This window comes from Lacerta agilis, chromosome 10 (genome assembly GCF_009819535.1).
Source record: "Lacerta agilis isolate rLacAgi1 chromosome 10, rLacAgi1.pri, whole genome shotgun sequence".
NCBI classification, from domain to species: Eukaryota; Metazoa; Chordata; class Lepidosauria; order Squamata; family Lacertidae; genus Lacerta; species Lacerta agilis.
In genome coordinates, this window is record NC_046321.1 from 62,877,221 (window position 1) to 62,895,512 (window position 18,292).

At 45.2% G+C, this 18,292-nt stretch overlaps 1 protein-coding gene across 1 annotated transcript in view; it reads left to right on the plus strand.

Annotated features, from left to right (window-relative positions):
* The window catches only part of LAMB4 (laminin subunit beta 4), a 68,568-nt gene that overhangs the window by 25,081 nt on the left and 25,195 nt on the right, over positions 1-18,292 (plus strand). The window contains exons 5-15 of the mRNA XM_033163531.1: positions 2,754-2,827; positions 5,510-5,698; positions 6,178-6,241; positions 7,617-7,831; positions 11,014-11,134; positions 11,418-11,606; positions 12,748-12,927; positions 14,840-14,949; positions 15,607-15,686; positions 15,999-16,149; positions 17,643-17,774. Coding sequence (XP_033019422.1) covers positions 2,754-2,827; positions 5,510-5,698; positions 6,178-6,241; positions 7,617-7,831; positions 11,014-11,134; positions 11,418-11,606; positions 12,748-12,927; positions 14,840-14,949; positions 15,607-15,686; positions 15,999-16,149; positions 17,643-17,774 — 1,505 coding nt within the window. The remainder of the gene's footprint in view (positions 1-2,753; positions 2,828-5,509; positions 5,699-6,177; positions 6,242-7,616; positions 7,832-11,013; positions 11,135-11,417; positions 11,607-12,747; positions 12,928-14,839; positions 14,950-15,606; positions 15,687-15,998; positions 16,150-17,642; positions 17,775-18,292) is intronic.

Consider the following 18,292-nt stretch of genomic DNA (forward strand, 5'->3'; position numbering starts at 1 on the left):
TTGGTTTAAACTAGAGAACGCTGATGTATTGGACTTGGAAGGACATGATAATATGTTTGGCTGGCATGCATACCTTTGGTATGACAAGGTTAAGATCCACAGAACTTTTAAGTCTCATATAGTTAGAAAATCCTTGTATCAGGTCTGGATTAGATATAAAGACTTGTTAGAGAGAAAGACCCCTAGATGGATTTCTCCAGTGGAGGCCAAAGCCTACAAGAGACCGAACATGTCTGCAAATTGGTTAAGATATATGGACATATTGCAGCAGGAAGGGGACTCTTTTAAGCTAAAAAGCTACGATCAAGTGAAAAGCCAGGTCCCCGACTGGCTGCATTATCATCAGGTATATGAAACATTTAAAATGGACAAAAAAGTTGGTTTTCAAGTAGAAAAATCAAAACTGGAAACAGAACTGATAGAATCGAACTCTAAAAACCTTTCCAAAATGTATAATCTTTTGCTAGAGTGGCATACGAAAGATGAACTGGTTAAATCGTCAATGATAGATTGGGCGAAAGATGTAGGACATAATATTATGATGGATGACTGGGAGAGATTGTGGCAAAAAGGTATTAAATTCACTGCTTGTCATAGTTTAAGAGAAAATATAATGAAAATGGTTTACAGATGGTATTTGACACCAGTTAAGATAGCTAGGATGAATACCAAAATGTCAGATGTATGTTGGAAATGTAAACATGCGAAAGGTACCTTTTTTCATATGTGGTGGTTGTGCCCAGCGGTAAATGCTTTCTGGGATAAGATTTATAACGAACTCAAGAAGGTAATGAAGGTTACCTTTTGTAAGAAACCAGAGGCATTTCTTCTGAGCATAACTAACGAAGAGATACCCAGTCAGGATAGAGTGTTTTTTATGTATGCCACAACAGCAGCTAGAATCTTATTGGCAAGAACATGGAAAGGCGAAGAGACACCAACGGTGGAAGAATGGCAGATGAAGATGATGGAGTATATGGAACTCGCAGAACTGACCGCCAGAATCCGGGACCAGAGGGAGGAGAAGGTGTCACGAGACTGGAAGAAATTTAAAGATTATCTAGTTAAATCAGTAAAACTGAATATTTGAGCAGAATCAAATAGAATAGCGGCTTTAGCAGGTTTATGTTAGACAAAATTGTTAGTAAGATATTTTTGTGTGAAGGATTTATTTGTTAGAAAATATGTTAAGATTTGGTGTTTAAGTTAAGATATGATTAAGTAAAGTAAAGCACATTAAAAACTGAGCAAATGTGAATAGAATAAGATACAAAGCTACCTAGAAGATATATATGATTTTGAAGACAGTGGAGGGAATGGGGGAAGTCCCCTAAAATAGAGAAGATAGAAACAAGAAAAGTAAGAGGATAAGTGTTAGTTTAAAGGTTTGTATATGTTTCTTTTTATTGTAATTGTTTGATTGTGTTTTTGTATTGTGTTTATGTATTGTATTTCTGTATTGTTAATGTTGGTGTTTATGCTATGTTTTCCTTTTGTCTTGATAGAAAATAATAAAATCTTATAAAAAAAAAAAAAAAACAATTTCAAAAGTGTCCCGAATCCAAGGTGCCAATTACTCATTTCCTCTGAAGAAAGAGAACCCGCCGTTCACCTGCAAGCGTTCTGCTAAACTTTACAAATCATGCCAAGGTTTGGTTTTTATATGACCCTTATGGATTCGTTGCTGTGCAAACAAGTGGTGTGAACGGAGCATAATATTGCAAGTTTTGCATGTGCGTGCATATTTAGTTAAGTCTTGATCGAGCAGCTGTTCTGATCATCCCCAAATCCCCACCCCCAGTTTTCAGGTGGCAGGACTGAAGCAGGGCAGTTTGTTAATCCCGGGAACTCTCAGTTGTCCTGGTGGTAGAGACCGATCTTGAGATTGTTTTCAAAGAGCAGCTCAGAAGCATCAAAAACACAAAGTTGTGGCTCTAACTGTTCCTTCTAATTGTTATAGGAAGAGAGGGATTAGGAGACTTATGCTACAGCCTATGACAATTAGTGACTGGCGTGCCAGAAAATGTCCATCTTTGTTCCAGTTTTGTCCTGTTGGGGAAATTTCACTTAATCTGAAGTAGACCCTTCATGTCTCTAAATCTCAGTCACTGGGTAACATGAGCGCCAGCTCCAGGAGGCCAAGCCCTTTATGGCGCGCCCCCCCCAATGTTTTTGGGCTCAGGGCCAGCCCTTCCCCCAATGTCCAAAAAGCACAAAGTCTCCTTCTCCCTTCTCCTGCTTTGGAGGTTACAAACACCTCAGGTTACAAACACCTCGGGTTACAAACACTTCAGGTTACAGGCTCTGCTAACCCAGAAGTAGTACTTCAGGTTAAGAACTTTACCTCAGGATGAGAACAGAAATCGTGCAGCGGCAGCGAGAGGCCCCATTAGCTAAAGTGGTACCTCAGGTTAAGAACGGTTTCAGGTTAAGAACCAGACCTCTGGAACGAATTAAGTTCATAACCAGAGGTACCACTGTACAATGTCAGGCTCCCTCATCATCCTCATAAGCTGGTGTCTCTGCTGGGTATTACAACAGTGGAGAGTTATTTTGCCCTCACTTCTTGCTCCTGAACTTCCCGTTTGCATCTGGTTGGTCGTGTGAAAAACAAGATTGTGGACCAAGGTAGGCTTTTGGTCTGATCCAGCCATGTTCCACCTAATGTTCTTTCGTACAGTTTGCCATATCCTACACTTATCATATAAAATAGATAATTTGCACTACTTAATGCTTTCTTCATTCCATTTCAGGTGTTGACCATGTCAGCATTAGGCTGGATTTAGAAAATCTGTTTCAGTTCAGCCACCTTATCCTGACTTTCAAGGTACCCTGCACATAACTACATAATCATGTAATATTTAAATTGTTTTATAGACTAGCGACTTTAATTAAACCATGTAAACTGAAAACTCCTTTGGAAAATCAAGCCATCTGAATTGTTGTCCAAGGAGTTCCACAGATGTGCAATGTACCTGTATGTTGTTGTTTAATGTGTTATCTGTGTGTTGTGGCTAAAGTAAAGGTAAAGGTAAAGGGACCCCTGACCATCAGGTCCAGTCGTGTCCAACTCTGGGGTTGCGGCGCTCATCTCGCTCTATAGGCCGAGGGAGCCGGCGTTTGTCCACAGACAGCTTCCGGGTCATGTGGCCAGCATGACCAAGCCGCTTCTGGCAAACCAGGGCAGCGCACGGAAACGCCGTTTACCTTCCCGCTGGAGCGGTCCCTATTTATCTACTTGCACTTTGATGTGCTTTCGAACTGCTAGGTGGGCAGGAGCTGGGACCGAGCAACGGGAGCTCACACCGTGGCAGGGATTCGAACCGCCGACCTTCTGATCAGCAAGCCCTAGGCTCTGTGGTTTAACCCACAGCGCCACCTGGGGGGCTAAAGTACTTGTGTTTAAATCCTCACCTGCCCATGAAGCTCCTGGGGTGATTTGGGGACAATCACTATTTCTCAGCTTAGACTACCTTGGAGTGTTGTTTAAGGATAAGTATAATCCTTGCATATGCTGTCCTTCAGAGTTTGAGTAACAGTCAGATAGAAGCATTGGTTAATACGTGAAGGATTGGCTATTATGTGATAGATATTGGACTTCAAATCTTCGTACTTTGTTGATCTTAATGAAGAAGTCATCTGGAGGTTTGGGTTGAAATGTCATCAGTATGCAGATGACGCTCAACTTTGTATCTGTTTTCCATCTCCTCATCCTAAAGAGGCGGTTGAACTTCTGGATTGGCGCCTTGAGGCAAGTTTGGGTTGGAAACTGAGGTTAATCCAGATAAGATGGAATTTCTGTGGGTGGGGAAAACCCAGATGAAGGGTTGTTATGAGTACATTCCCCGCAAGGGTCAAATTTGCATTTTAGCAGTGCTGTTGAGCTCAAGGCTAACAGGCAACAGCAGTAGCTGGGTTGGTTTTTATCAGCTTCAGCTCCTTTGCCTTCTCGAGAGAAAATGGACAGTGTCTCAGTTATCCACACACTAGTGATAGCCAGGCCTGACTACTACAATGTGCTCTGCGTGGGGCAGTGTTAGAAACTGAGATGTGAAAGCTAAGAGCTAAACAGCACCTTAAACCGAGGTTGTGGGCGCAACAATGGAATGCGTAGGCACACTTTTTAAATATATAGAATACAGTGCTGAAAATGAATGAACTGCAGCTAAAATATTATGGTCATTTTTCACATGATCTAGTCCTTCCCCTGCCCACCCACACCCAAATATTCTTAAGAGGGTCTCTTCTCCAGTCTTTGGAGAGTAGCTGGAAGTGGGGAGGCAGAAAAAGGTCCTCCTTTCCTTCCACTCTGCAGTTTTAATCTGAAATCTTGGGTGCACTATTGCGCCCGGAACTCAGGAACTGCTCGCGCTAATGAAATTCCCTGTCGCAAAATGCGCCTAGAACAATGGGAGTTTCGAACACTGGCATGGGGCTGCCTTTAAAGATAGTTTGGAAATGCGTGAAGAGTTTGGGACCCAATTATTTAAAGAACTGTTTAAATCAACCAACCCATGCCTTAAGACGGGGGTCCCCAAACTAAGGCCTGGGGGCCGGATGCGGCCCAATCGCCTTCTCAATCCGGCCCACGGACTGTCCGGGAATCAGCGTGTTTTTACATGAGTAGAATGTGTCCTTTTATTTAAAATGCATCTCTGGGTTATTTGTGGGACCTGCTTGGTGTTTTTACATTAATAGAATGTGTGCTTTTATTTAAAATGCATCTCTGGGTTATTTGTGGGGCATAGGAATTCGTTCATTTCCCCCCCTTCAAAATATAGTCTGGCCTCCCACAATGTCTGAGGGATAGTGGACCGGCCCCCTGCTGAAAAAGTTTGCTGACCCCTGCCTTAAGACCTGCCTACAAAGACAGTTAGCCTGGCTGGCACATGGAATAGTTGCCTTTTTGCTGGAATTCAATTCCATGTGAAACCAGAGAAGCCCACCCCTCAATCCTTACAAATGGGGACACAACTTTTTCTCATGGCATTCAGTGGTGAACTGTAACCTGAGATGTCGAAATGGTGTTGTTTCGTATGTTTAAATTACGCTGGGCTATTCCCCCCCCCCTTTTGCTGGCTTTTATTGGTATTATGAAATAGATGTTTTAAGTGGCTTTGAATACTGTTTTTATTGTTTATGTTTTGATGTGTATTTTGTAACAGTTTTGCGAAGAACGTCTGTTGAGAAGCAGGTAATGTTAATCAAAGAAACAAGTGAAAACCTTGTTTCAGATGAGTTCCAACCGTGGTCAGTCTATGGCAAGCCACTCATGTGCATCCACTGATAAGCATATATATAATTATTATTATTATTATTATTGTATGCCATTGTAAATGCTCGAGAAACATTTGTAGTGGCATGTCAAAATCTGAATCCTGCCCAAGACAAGCTCGCTATAAATGAGGACACATCTGGGAGTCCACAGATGCAGGTTTCCCCCTGGCGCCACTAAGGACCGAGGTGGTCATGGTGGGAGTGATCTGAATGACGTTCTCTCTCTTCACAGACATTTCGGCCTGCAGCAATGTTGGTGGAGCGCTCCACAGATTACGGTCAAACCTGGAAGGTATTTAGGTATTTTGCGCAAGACTGTGCTACTTCTTTCCCTGATATTCCTTCGAGGCCAGCCACAACTGTTGGAGATGTTGTTTGTGACTCAAGATATTCAGATATCGAGCCCTCCACTGAAGGGGAGGTATGACTGTTCTTTGAGTTCATTTCATCGTAAGGATTTAGTCTTAATGTTTATTTAGGCTTCAGTGGTGTAGTCCTTAGCTATGCATTTCTTATGTAAGAACATATTCCAGTTACCGTATTTTTCTGTGTATAAGACAATATTTTTTCCTTAGAAATAATAGGCAAAAATTGCGGGTTGTATTATACGCGGATAGCAGGGGGGGCAGGCGATTGGTTTTGGCAGCTAGTGTACCGCGGCAATGTGAGCAATTTTCACTGGCGGGCATGCTGTAGAGTGATTGGTGGCTCAATAACTCTGGACAATCTCCCCCCCCAAAAAAAGCTGAACAACTCTAGGGAATATGGCCCCAATTTCTTTTGTTGCGGTCCTAAAAAAATAGGGGTCGTTTTATACATGGGGGCATGTTATACACGGAAAAATACATTAAGTCATTTAATTTTACAGTGACAGTATAAATCTTCATTGCATTTCTACAGGTTGTTTTTAAAGCTCTGGATCCCAGCTTTGAAATAGAAGATCCCTACAGCCCATACATCCGAGGTAGTTTGGAGTTTCATAATGCCTTTAAAAATTCTTTTGCTTTCATACAAAATACTAATGCAGAAATAGCCAAGGTCCAGATATTGATGGGCTCGAACTCTGATCTTCCCTGACCGCTGGCAAGGCTGCCTGGGGCTGATAGGAGTTGGAGTCCCAACAACATGTGGAAGCTACCACCTTGGCAGTCTGCTACCTTCAGCGAAGATTGGCATGTTTACATCTATGGTAGAGCTACTATATTGGGTATTTTAAGTGGAAAGGGCCAAAGCTCAGTGGCAAAGGATGTTTTACACTGGGCGTGATGAACCTCTAACCCTCTGGATGTTGCTAAACTACAACTCCTATCATCCCTGGCCATTGGTCATGCTTGCTATGGCTGATGGGAGTTGTAGTTCAGCAACAAGAGGGCCAAATTTTCCCTACACCTGCTTTACACATAGAAAGTACCAAGTTGAATTTTGTGATGAAGCAAGGTGGAAAGGGTGGAGAAGACTCTGGAAGGCCATGGCCATCTGAAGTATTCAATCTTAGGCATGGTGGGGACAAATGTCTGACTTGGTATATAAGGCAGCATTGTATGTTCACAGTGTTAACAAATCGCATAAATAAAACAGACAGTTCAGAGAGAAAAGGAAAAAACCCACTTTACTGCGCAAAACTGAACAAAAACAGCATAGAACTTGAGGAGAAAGAAGCAGAGAGGTTTTGCCTTTTTCAGTTCAGACCAGGGGCGTTCCTAGCCCCTTGGCTGCCCGGGGCGGGAAGCCAAGAGGCACCCCTGGGGGGTGGGGCATCGCGGCGTGTGTGTGCGTGTGTGTGTGTGTGTGCGGGGTATGCCGGGCGGGGGCTTGGGGGCCTCGGCGGGCGGCAAAGAGCCCCGAAGCCGCTGCCGTAGCGCAAAGGGGTGCCAGGCTGCGGCTTCGGGGCTCTTTGCAGCTCACCGAGGCTCCCGAAGCGGCGGCCCCGCCATCATGACGCATGCACACGCGGCGGCGCCCCGCCCCCGGGGATGCCGGGCCGCCGCTTCGGGAGCCTCGTCCGTGCAGCGCCGCCGCTCCCTCACCCCGGGAGCAGCAGCACCGCACACACCCGCCTAGGGGCGGCACGAGGGGCGGCCCGCCCCCACCGCCCCCACCCTACGACGCCCCTGGTTCAGACCTTGTACATAGCAGGGAGACATCCAATCAGAACATGTGCTAGCTCAGCAAAGATCATGCCACTCTGCCTGGTTGCTAAGCAACACCTCCGCCTCCACCATCTAATAAGAGAATTAACCCTTAAGTCATACCCTGAATGATCTCTGTTGTTGTGCTTGAATTGCATCAACTCAATGTTGAGGCCAGTTAACTAATTATTTATTGTCCCTTGCTTACAGAGCTCATTACCTTAACAAATCTGAGAATAAACTTTACTAAGCTTCACACGCTTGGCGATACTTTACTTGGACAAAAGCGGCGTGATCCTCTGGAAAAATACTACTATGCGCTTTACGAGATGATTGTTCGCGGAAGCTGTTTTTGCAATGGTCATGCCAGCTACTGTGGCCCGGGGCAAAATCTGAGAGGTGATGTTTTCCATGAGCCTGGAATGGTATGTCACAAATCTTCCAATTCTTGACACTTTATTAGAGGCAAAAAGAATCCAGCTTCTGTAAGGTACTGCAGAGATATTCCTAAGAGTAATTAGATCATATTTGGCTAATAGCAGGAAAATGCCACAGCTGTAATTATGCGGATATAATTCAGTTAATAGCCAGTGCTGTGTGTGTAGACTTGAATTGTTTCTCTATAGATAAATGCAATAATTCTTAACTTGCCTAGAATAGCTTGTATAAGAAAGAAAGAGAGAGGGAAGTGACCAGTGACTGAAAAATGTAAAAATTATTCCTCTGCAAATGCAACCTGCAGCAAAATGTTCCTGCGTGAAATGCTCCTGTTCATGGTGCCAGCCAGCCGGCCAGTCACTAATGCCCTCTCCCAACGTATTCCATTCCGTTAATTATGTTTTTGTGTTCTCCTCTCTAACACTACCACTAAAAGTCAATTGTGTCCGCACTATTCCTTTGAAGCACATTGAAAGCCTATTTCTCTACTACTCTCCCACCCTCTGCCGAATTCTGAACACTATAATTTTACCCCTCACAGAGTTACAATTCCAGCAACCCATAAAAAACTACAGTGCCCAGAATCCTTTGAGGGAGAAAATGTGCTTTGAATGTGGTTTAAAAGTATAGCATGTATGAAGCCTAAATCGGTATTCTGTGGGCCCTGATCATGCTTGCTTTTCATTGGACTGTTTTGGGGTCATCCCCCAACACCACCTTTTGTACCTCTACAAACCTCAGGGGGTTTCTCCAACCTTGCTGATAATGACCCTTTTTTGTATGTGTTGATGGTCAGATCAGATCAGAAGAATCTTTATTTGCATCAGCCGCTAGCCATAGCAATAAAATAAAATAAAATAAAATGTACTGAAGACAGAGGTAAAAACTTAACTATACAAAATACATTTTGGAGGTTTACATCAATAAGGTGAGAAGTTCCCCTTTTAATCCAATTAGCTGCCAGAACTGAGAGCTCACTGTGATCCAGCAGAGATCTTGGAATTCCCCAATTATGATGCTGCCTATGTGAGTGTAGATTGGGCTGATTACCTTAGGAAGAAGTCGCTTTTATAAAAAAAAAAGACGATAAAGATTTGGATAAGAAGCATTTGCGTGTAAGCAGTGAACAGTATGCGTCAAACGTAATCCACGAGGTTCCCCAACCAGGGAAACCTTCCATTTTTGTGAGTGAGAAAAATGGGCACAAATCCTTGTGGACATCTGAGAGCACTGCTGCTAAATTGCCAAGATCATGTCACTTGGATAGATGTCTCTTGCTCAGAAGGTGTGTCGTGCCAAAGTAGAACACTTCTGCTGAGGCCTGTCTGAAGGACCATATCTTTGAGATCTTCCGGGGGGGGGTCTTTCTCCCAGTACCATCACCTTCAGTCTCTGCTCCCAGAATTGGGGGGTTCCTTTCATGGGAGGCTGGGCTCTCCGTTTTCCTTTTACAGGCAGGCAAAGGCAGGAATTTGGCCACTAACTTGACTGGTGTGGCAGGGCCTTCGGAGAGTGGGTGTTGTACTTCTGGTTTTAAGTGTTGTTTTTGTGGGAATGTTGAGGAAAGTAGGAGATGATATCTTGGTTAGATATTATCCCTCCTCACTCACACTAGTGAGCAAGCAGCAGAGCACATTCCCTTGCAGATTGCTGGAAGCAAGTTGATGGATTCGTTAGAATCATTTAAGTTGAGCAATTCAGTCTGGCTTGTCCAGATTGGATTGTTCCTGGTAAATTTACCCTTTATTTCACTCATAATAATAATAATAATAATACAGTTACGTTTGTAGACAAAATAAATCTGAGCTAGGCCTCAGAGTTTCAACCTTGTGGCTTCCATTCTCCGTAAGCCGAAAAAAGGAAGATGGCTGCGTGACTAGCCCTTTTATAGGGTCTGCTAGTATCATGCCCATCTACCTGGTCACACATGGGGAGGATGCTCCAGAGCAGGTATGACAGGAAATCCTCCCTGTCTGGAACAACATTTCCTTGTGTGTCCACTCTAGGCAACAGGAAATGTTCTATTTGACTGCTTCAGTGATGATACATCCCACAGTTTTTAAGAGAGTTACTTATTTATTTCTTTGTATTTATTGTGTGTTTTTAGTTTCTGTGAGCTGCCTTGGGTGCTACATTGGAGGGGAAAGGTCTTCTATTAAACAAACAAATTAATAAAATCTCACATTTTTCTGGCTTTTCCCTTCCTTCTCCCCCACTACTATGAAATGTGCTTTCCTTTATTAGGCTGCAAGCACACGTACAATGAGAAGCTGCAGTGGTATCACTCAGCTTGGCTTCCTACCATCACTGGGGCTGCAATCCTATACCCACTTTGGTGGCAGTAAGCCCCATTAAACTCCTTGTGGGCCTCTGAGCAACATGTGACCCATTAGGTGCTCACTTCTTATCCTTTCCCAGATTGTGCCCAGGGCACTCCACCCTCGTTTGACTACTGGTAATATATATTTTGGGACGTGGGTGGCGCTGTGGTCGAAACCACAGAGCCTAGAGCTCGCCGATCAGAAGGTTGGCAGTTTGAATCCCCGCAACGGGGTGAGCTCCCGTTGTTTGGTCCCAGCTCCTGTCAACCTAGCAGTTCAAGAGCACATCAAAGTGCAAGTAGATAAATAGGTACTGCTCTGGTGGGAAGGTAAATGGTGTTTCCGTGCGCTGCTCTGGTTTGCCAGAAGCAGATGCTGGCCACATGATCCGGAAGCTGTCTGCAGACAAACTCTGGCTCCCTCGGCCTATGGAGCGAGATGAGCATGCAACCCCAGAGTCGTCCGTGACTGGACCTAACGGTCAGGGGTACCTTTACCTTTAATATATATTTTACAAGCTAGATTTTTAAAAATAATAGTAAGTGATACAAGTGTGTGCACAAGTGTGCACTTACATATATAATCACTCTTAGAATCATAGAGTTGGAAGGGACCCTGCGGATCATCTAGTCCAACCTCCTGCAATGCAGGCACATGCAGCTGTTGCATTCGGGGATCGAACCTGCAAACTTGGTGTTATCAGCACCATGCTCCAACCAACTGAGCTGTGCACACCCAGTTAATTTCTGCAGGACATGGACGAGAGACATTTCTGTTGAATCACATCCCAGGAAAGAAAAGCACGGGTGATAATTGTGTGTTTTAAATTTGTTGTTGACATGCTGCAGGTCCATGGGAGCTGCCTCTGCGAGCACAACACAGATGGCTTGTCCTGTGAGAGGTGCAAAGATTTCTACAATGATGCTCCCTGGAGGCCAGCAGAAGGATTGCAGGAAAACGCTTGCCAAAGTACCTCAAAGTGATTTACTTCGTTGTTATCAGTCTTGTGAATAGCAATCGGCCATCGCTGCACGGTGCTTGGAAGTGCTGTGCTTTGATAGGCCCAACTCTCTGTTGAAAGTGCCTTTCCGATTAAGAGCTATCTGCGGTTCCGCATGCAAAGTTATTGAAGCTACAGTAGAATTCAGAGTCTGTTTTTAGTATACTTGGATGAACATACCGTTAAGGGATTGGGTTTGCGGTGTCCCTGTTCCTGTCTACATCATACCTCTGTTTTTGTCCTCTGTTTCAGAGTGTGAGTGCAATGGTCATTCTGAAAACTGCCACTTTGATATGGCCGTGTACCTTTCTAATAACCGCATCAGCGGTGGGGTATGCGAAGCTTGTCAGCATAATACCATGGGGCAGCACTGTGATCGCTGCAAGCTTTTCTTTTATCAAGACCCACAGAGGACAATTTCGGACCCTCGTGCATGTATCCGTAAGTGTGCGACCTTTCCTGGAGGATGACCCCTAGAGCTGGATCCAGGCCTCAGTTAGTCAAAGCCCATTCCCACTGAAAGCAACGATTTACTCATCCCATTGATCTCAATGGGACCTAAATTCAGTTTGCTCAGCCTGGACCCAACTCGTGGTATTTGCTTACAAATCAAGTATTTCGTATCGGTGATCCAAGATGCTAAACAACAGGGGCCTGGACCAGCAAGTTGTACACGATGGGCAGGAGCTGATTTAGAAAATGTGGGAAATCTGAACTGGATTAGGAATGATCAGGCACATATGCAATGGAAAACACCTCTGCTCTTAAAGACCTTTTAAGATGCAGAGTACCAGAAAATGAGTTCTGGGAGAAGGACATAGGACAACATCCCCTCTAGCCACGAGCGGCCAACGCAGGTGGAAAAATTCAGAGGTGGGGGCATGGTTCCATCATAACATACCGTAGCTGCTTCTAGTTACGCCATATTCTAGAGCAGCTTCTGCAGCAGAGAGCCTTTTCTGCCATTTGTGTTACAAAGAGTTGTGATCTTCCATGGATCCTCCACAAACAGAAAAGGCTCCCCGCTACAGAACACGGGTAAACTGGAAGGAGCTGTGCGATGGAAGAAGCTAAGGATGCATTCTCACCCCATATCTGTACTCCTTTGTGGCTGTATTGCCTGAATAGGGCTCCTCTTTCCTTAAGACAACAAAGTAGGCCCTAAGGCACCCCTCTTTAGAAAAGGGAGAACGCCTTGCCTCTATGCACTGCCCTACCATGTTTTTCATTCCACACTCGATCTTTTTATCTGGCAAATTATCCCTGTTTCATCATATTCATCCTGTTTGGATTTGGAGGTCTGACTCCACAGAAGTGTAAAAATGTGTACAACTTGCACTCCTCGCAATTGTGCTGCTTCATATTCTCTTACAGTCAAGGAGTCGACCGCTCTGTGATATTAGTTTCAGACCCTTTCCCTAAGCAAACGTATATTAAACTCGAGCTTTTCACTAAAAGGGTATGGGGTGAATTTAGCCATATCAAGGCTGACTATTGCAATGACTCATTAAAATTTCTGGTCTGTGAATGCTTCCATTTAACTGCTTTCCACTTACAACTGTGACTGCCTATCTGTCCATAGCTTGTGAATGTGACCCTGAAGGTACATTGTACAATGGGCTGTGCGAGGATCGGACAGACCCATTTCTTGGAACCATCGCTGGCCGATGCCACTGCAAGGAAAACGTCGAAGGAGTTCATTGCGACAAGTGCAAGCCAAACTACTATGGGCTGAGTGGAAGTGATCCTCTTGGCTGTCAGCGTATGTTTTTCTTTCTTTCTTTCTTTCTTTCTTTCTCCCCCTCCTCCCCATTAAAGGCTTTGATTATCAGAACACACGAGGGGGGTGGGGTAATGGGATTCAAGAGATGTAATATGAATGCTGACCACAGTACTCCGACATCAGAGGGGGAAATGGATTTTGAGAATGGAAGAAATACCTAGGTTTTGTTAAAATGTGTTGATTTTTATATTTCCGAAGTTGGAATCAGAAATAACAAGGGCAACAGCTTTACTAAGTTAAGTGAAGAAAGGACATAAGAAGTTAAGATTTGGAATAAGAACAAATTGTATGATTTGAGATATGTTGATTAAAATAGCAAGATTAAGAATAGATGAAAGTAATAAGATTTTACAATGTTACAAAGTTACTAAAGAAGATTAGAAATGAACGCATAAGAGAGGTCGCAAGGAAGTCCTAGGTTTAGTATTTAAAGAAGTGAAGGATTTTTAATTAATTGTGTTGTTTTGTGTGTATTGGGTGTATTTGTAATCTGTTTAATTTTGAAAATCCAATAAATTCATATTAAAAAAATGATTATCAGAACACACTTGCCTTAAAACTGTGGCTTAGTCTGTATGTCACATTAAACTGTAGTTTGAAACAAACATTAGTTCAAGGTGTTGGCAAACGCAAGCATGCTGGTGAACACTGCTCTAAAGTTCGCGTGGTACTCCTCGCCTGCTCCTGTAGGAGAAACGCAAACTGCAAGCCCAGGTCAAGGCAATATGAGAAGCCAGACTCTTGCTTGTTTCATTGTGGTGGAGCAGGAGAAGAGAAGGAGCACCCAGAGCCGTCTCATCCATAGAAGCCGGTGGCGCGGTGCGCCAGGGCGCTGGGCGCCCCAGGGGCGCCCCCGCGAGCCCGCCGGCATACCGGGCTCCTCCTCCCCAACCCGCCCCCGCCCCCACGGGCAGGCGGGCACTCGCGCGCCGGCGGGCGGGCTGTAAGCCGCCCGCCCTGGCCTCCCAGAGCCCCAGCTGGAGCGCTGGAGCGGCGCGGGGCTTTGCGCGACCTTCCAGCACTCCAGCTGGGGCTCTGGGAGGCGAGGGCGGCCGGCTCGTGCTCCCGCGCGCAGCCAGCCGCCCGCCCGATGCAGCGCGAGCTGCCCAGCAGCGCCGCGCCGTCCAGCTGCGCGCGGAGCGCGAGCTGCGCGGGAGCGCGAGCCGGCCGCCCTCGCCTCCCATCCCGGAAGCGCTGGAAGGGCGCGCAGAGCCCCGCGCCGCTCCAGCGCCACGCCCCTCACCCCCCGCTCGCCCACCCCCCTCCCAAGGGGCGGCAAGCGCGGGAGGGAGGCGGCGGAGAGGCGGCATGGCGGGGGCGCCGGAGGGATAGCCGCGCCAGGGCGGCAGATCCCCTTAAGACGGGTCTGGGAGCACCACATGAGCACTCTAGTATGCAGTTCGTTCGCATTGAACTATGGCTTGCTGCAAACTATGGTTTAACCAGGCCACAATCACTTCATTGGTTCAGTACTGCAACCAAGGGATTGTAGATCTTCTTTTTTTTCCTTAAAGCAAAAGCTGTATTATAAAACTCAGAGGAAAGGAGAGGGGGGAAGCATCTTTTACATCCCCTAGCTGTGCATGTTACCCAAGCTGCCAATTGCAAAAGTGTCATGAATAGCCACAGGAAATACATAACAAATGGAAGTCCATTGTATTCCATGGCTTCTTCAAAACTATATATTGTTATGCGCACCCGTTTCTTGAGTGGTAAGAGAGATCAGGTGTCCTGCCAGCACACCCCTTGGGATTTGTGTCCTTGGAATGAAGGTCACTGGGGGCAGACGGTGTTTTCCGCCTTAGAAAGTTTATTTCTACTGAGGGCTCATCCCCGCTGCATGTGAAGCGAAGCCTCACGGAGATGGCGATTGTGCTTTGTGTCCTTTCAGCCTGCAGCTGCAACCCTTCAGGAAGCTTGTCTTTCTCTGCTTGCAACCCAGTGACTGGAGAGTGTCTGTGCCAGCGGTTTGCCACTGGGCAACATTGCGAGGAGTGCCCTGTAGGTACCTGCGAGAGTTTCAGAGACAGATACTGCAGTATTCTGCGTTGACAAAAGTTCCTGTGGGTTTGTCTTTTACCTTTTGAAAAATCTCTTCTGCTGTGGAAGTGATGAAGCAAAGGTCAAAGTGGCAATCCATGGTATTCAGCTGAAAATTCTTTGTCTTTTACAAATTGCTAAGGAAGCGGGGATCAGAGTTAGTGTACTGCCATAGGGAGAACCCAAGAAACACGCCTTGCTGCTAGGTTACAAACCCAGGAAAAGCCCATATGGGTTTTGGACATGCCACTTTTAGAGAGGGTGGGAGTCCGTTCTAGGACTGAAAGCAGGGAAATTCAACCCAGCTCTTTACTTAGCCTGTTTCCATTTTGGAAGCAAGTGCTGCCCACCTGCACTCCTTTCCATGTTAATCTGTTCATACGCTCAATGTTCCTTAGCAGATGTGGGGGGGCCTATGACTCTCCAGATATTGCTGGACTTCATTTTCCATCTTTCAGCCCTATTGGCCATACTGGCTGGAAGTTGGAGCCCAATGAGATCCAAAGGGCCACAGGTTCTCCATCCCCAGAGAACGGAATGGAATCAAAAGGTTCAGTACGTAAAACGGTTTTTAATGTCAAATGGGGTTAACCGGTTTCCATTTTTATTTTACTGCAGCAAGGATACTGGGGCCTTGGGAGCAATCTACACGGATGTTCTCCCTGTGGCTGTGACATTGGTGGTGCCCACAATAACTTGTAAGTCTATGAATTCCCGTTTCAAATGTCTCATTTAACATCTAAGAAACGTTGTGCCACAAGCTCCCACTGAAAGTGGTGCAGATTTTTGCCCTTCTTTCCTTTGCCGTTAGAGTCATTGGAAATTGCAAGAGTGAATTTATGGATTAAATCCAAACATCAGTGCAACAGGTTACTAGCTGTATTGGGGAGACTCCCCTGCTAATATAGGGCAATAACACAAACATAAAGAAAGAATGTATTGTGATGTATAGCATTTGTCCATGGTTGTGCAGTTTTTGTACTGTTTCGTCTTCCTCTTTTTTCTGCTAGGTGCACACCTACTAATGGTCAGTGTGAGTGCCTTCCGAACATCGTGGGCCGTCAGTGTTCAGAGCCAGCTCCAGGCTACTTTTTCTTACCTTTGGACTATTATATATATGAAGCCGAAGACTCGATGCCACTCCCAGGATCTTCACCTTTGGTATTTTATTTGGTGTTACCTCCCATATTCATATTCATAGGGGACGCGGGTGGCGCTGTGGTCTAAACCACTGAGCCTCTTGGGCTTGCCAATCAGAAGGTCGGCAGTTCGAATCCCCGCAACAGGATAAGCTCCCGTTGCTCATTCCCAGCTCCTGCCAACCTAGCAGTTCGAAAGCACGCCAAAAGTGCAAGTAGATAAATAGGCACCACTCCGGCGGGAAGCTAAACGGCGTTTCCGTGCGCTGCTCTGTTTTCGCCAGAAGCGGCTTAGTCATGCTGGCCACATGACCTGGTAAAACTGTCTGCGGACAAGCGCCGGCTCCCTTGGCCTGTAAAGCGAGATGAGCGCCACAACGCCAGAGATGCCTGCGACTGGACTTAACTGTCAGGGGTCCTTTACTTTTCCCATATTCAAAGTGCAGTTGTGGTAATGCAGATCAAAACTAAACAGGGGAGTCAGAGCAGGAGCAGAAGTGAGAAGGAAAGAATGAAAGATGTTGATCGAATGGCAGTATATTTTAATTTATGTTATTTACAATATTTATAGACAATGTTACCGCAAAAAATCTGTCCATGTATGGGATGTAGTAAGATGTACTTTTAAGCACGGTTATGTTTCTGTTAGTTAGTTAGTCTCTTTATCTTGTCCAGGGCAACCCAAAGTGACTTACTACCAACCAAACAGACAGACAGACAGAAAACCCCACACAAGATACGTTAAAACCAAAGGGAAAGGAAATGCATTCTAAATGGTCATAGATAAGTAAAGGCCAAAGACCTGGTTACAGAGGACAGTTTTTGCCTGGCGCCTAAATATAAAGGATGTTGGCGCCATGCAAGCCTCCTTGGGGGAAAGCATTCGACAAATGGGGAGTCACTGCAGAAAAGGCCCGTTCTCATGTTGCCACCCTCCAGACCTTTTGAAGGGGCACATGAATAAGGGCCTGAGAGGATGATCGCAGGGTCAGTTCACATGGAGAGAGGAGGTCCATGAGGTACTGTAGTCCTGAGCCTTATTATTATTATTATTATTATTATTTGTACCCCGCCCATCTAGCTGGGTTTCCCCAGCCACTCTGGGTGGCTTCCAACAAATATTAAAATACATTAAAATGTATAAGGCTTTATGGGTCAATACCAGCTCTCTGAATTGGGCTTAGAAACTAATCGGCAGCCAGTGCGGTTGGGCCACCGCCGCATGGAAGGGGTGCCGGGCAGCGGCTTGGGAGTGGGGTGGCGGCACCGAGTGTCACCTTCCCCCCAGGGTGCTCCGCCCCCATCACACACACACACCCTCAGTACACCACTGGTAAGTAGGTTAGTAGTACCAAGTTCCTTGACATGGAGAATAATATATGGCTTAGACTATTAATTGTGCAGATTCCTTGCTTTCCTAGTTGTCCATTGTTTGATTGTGTTTGTGTGTCAACTAAAAAACCAAAGAAAACCAGCATTTTGACACTACCACCACTTAAAACACCTGTTTATAAGGTTCAGCCCACAGCTTTACCATGGTGTGATGTCTATTTTCGGCAACAAGGTTATGATTTCAAAATTGAAAATGGAAAGATCGTATTGAACAGAAACAAGAAACGAGGCATAAGAAAAGCAACCGTTGGACAGGTAACACGAATGTCGCATTAATTGGTTTGTAAGGGATTTCAAAGAAGGGAATCCCATCTCTTAAAAGTCTGGGGTAGGATCCTTGGAGAACTGAAATATATTTGCCTTATTTGAGTCACATGGCATTATCTGTAGCTTATGGCTTGTGCAAAGCAATGAGTAACCTATTAAGTTATAGGTGAGAGGATTTGAGAATTTACTGACACTTGGTTTGTATTTATAAAGTTCCGCATTCAGTCCCTGGATCTCCTGGTAGGAGGACTAGGAGCCTGTAGATCTTTCGCTATTGTGAGTCAAGATTGACAGTTTTTGGTTAGATGGACCATTGGTTCTGATTTGTGTACATAATTTTCTCATATTTTGTAGTCCTCGTGAATGGGACATTCCTGTAATTCATTCCAGTCCTATGCAATTATTGCCTCTCCCTGCCAAGAAAGGCTTCAGAATGCTGTTAACATTTCCAAAAGACATAAGATATCTCAAATAAATGTAATTAATCTGGTTATAATGCAATGACA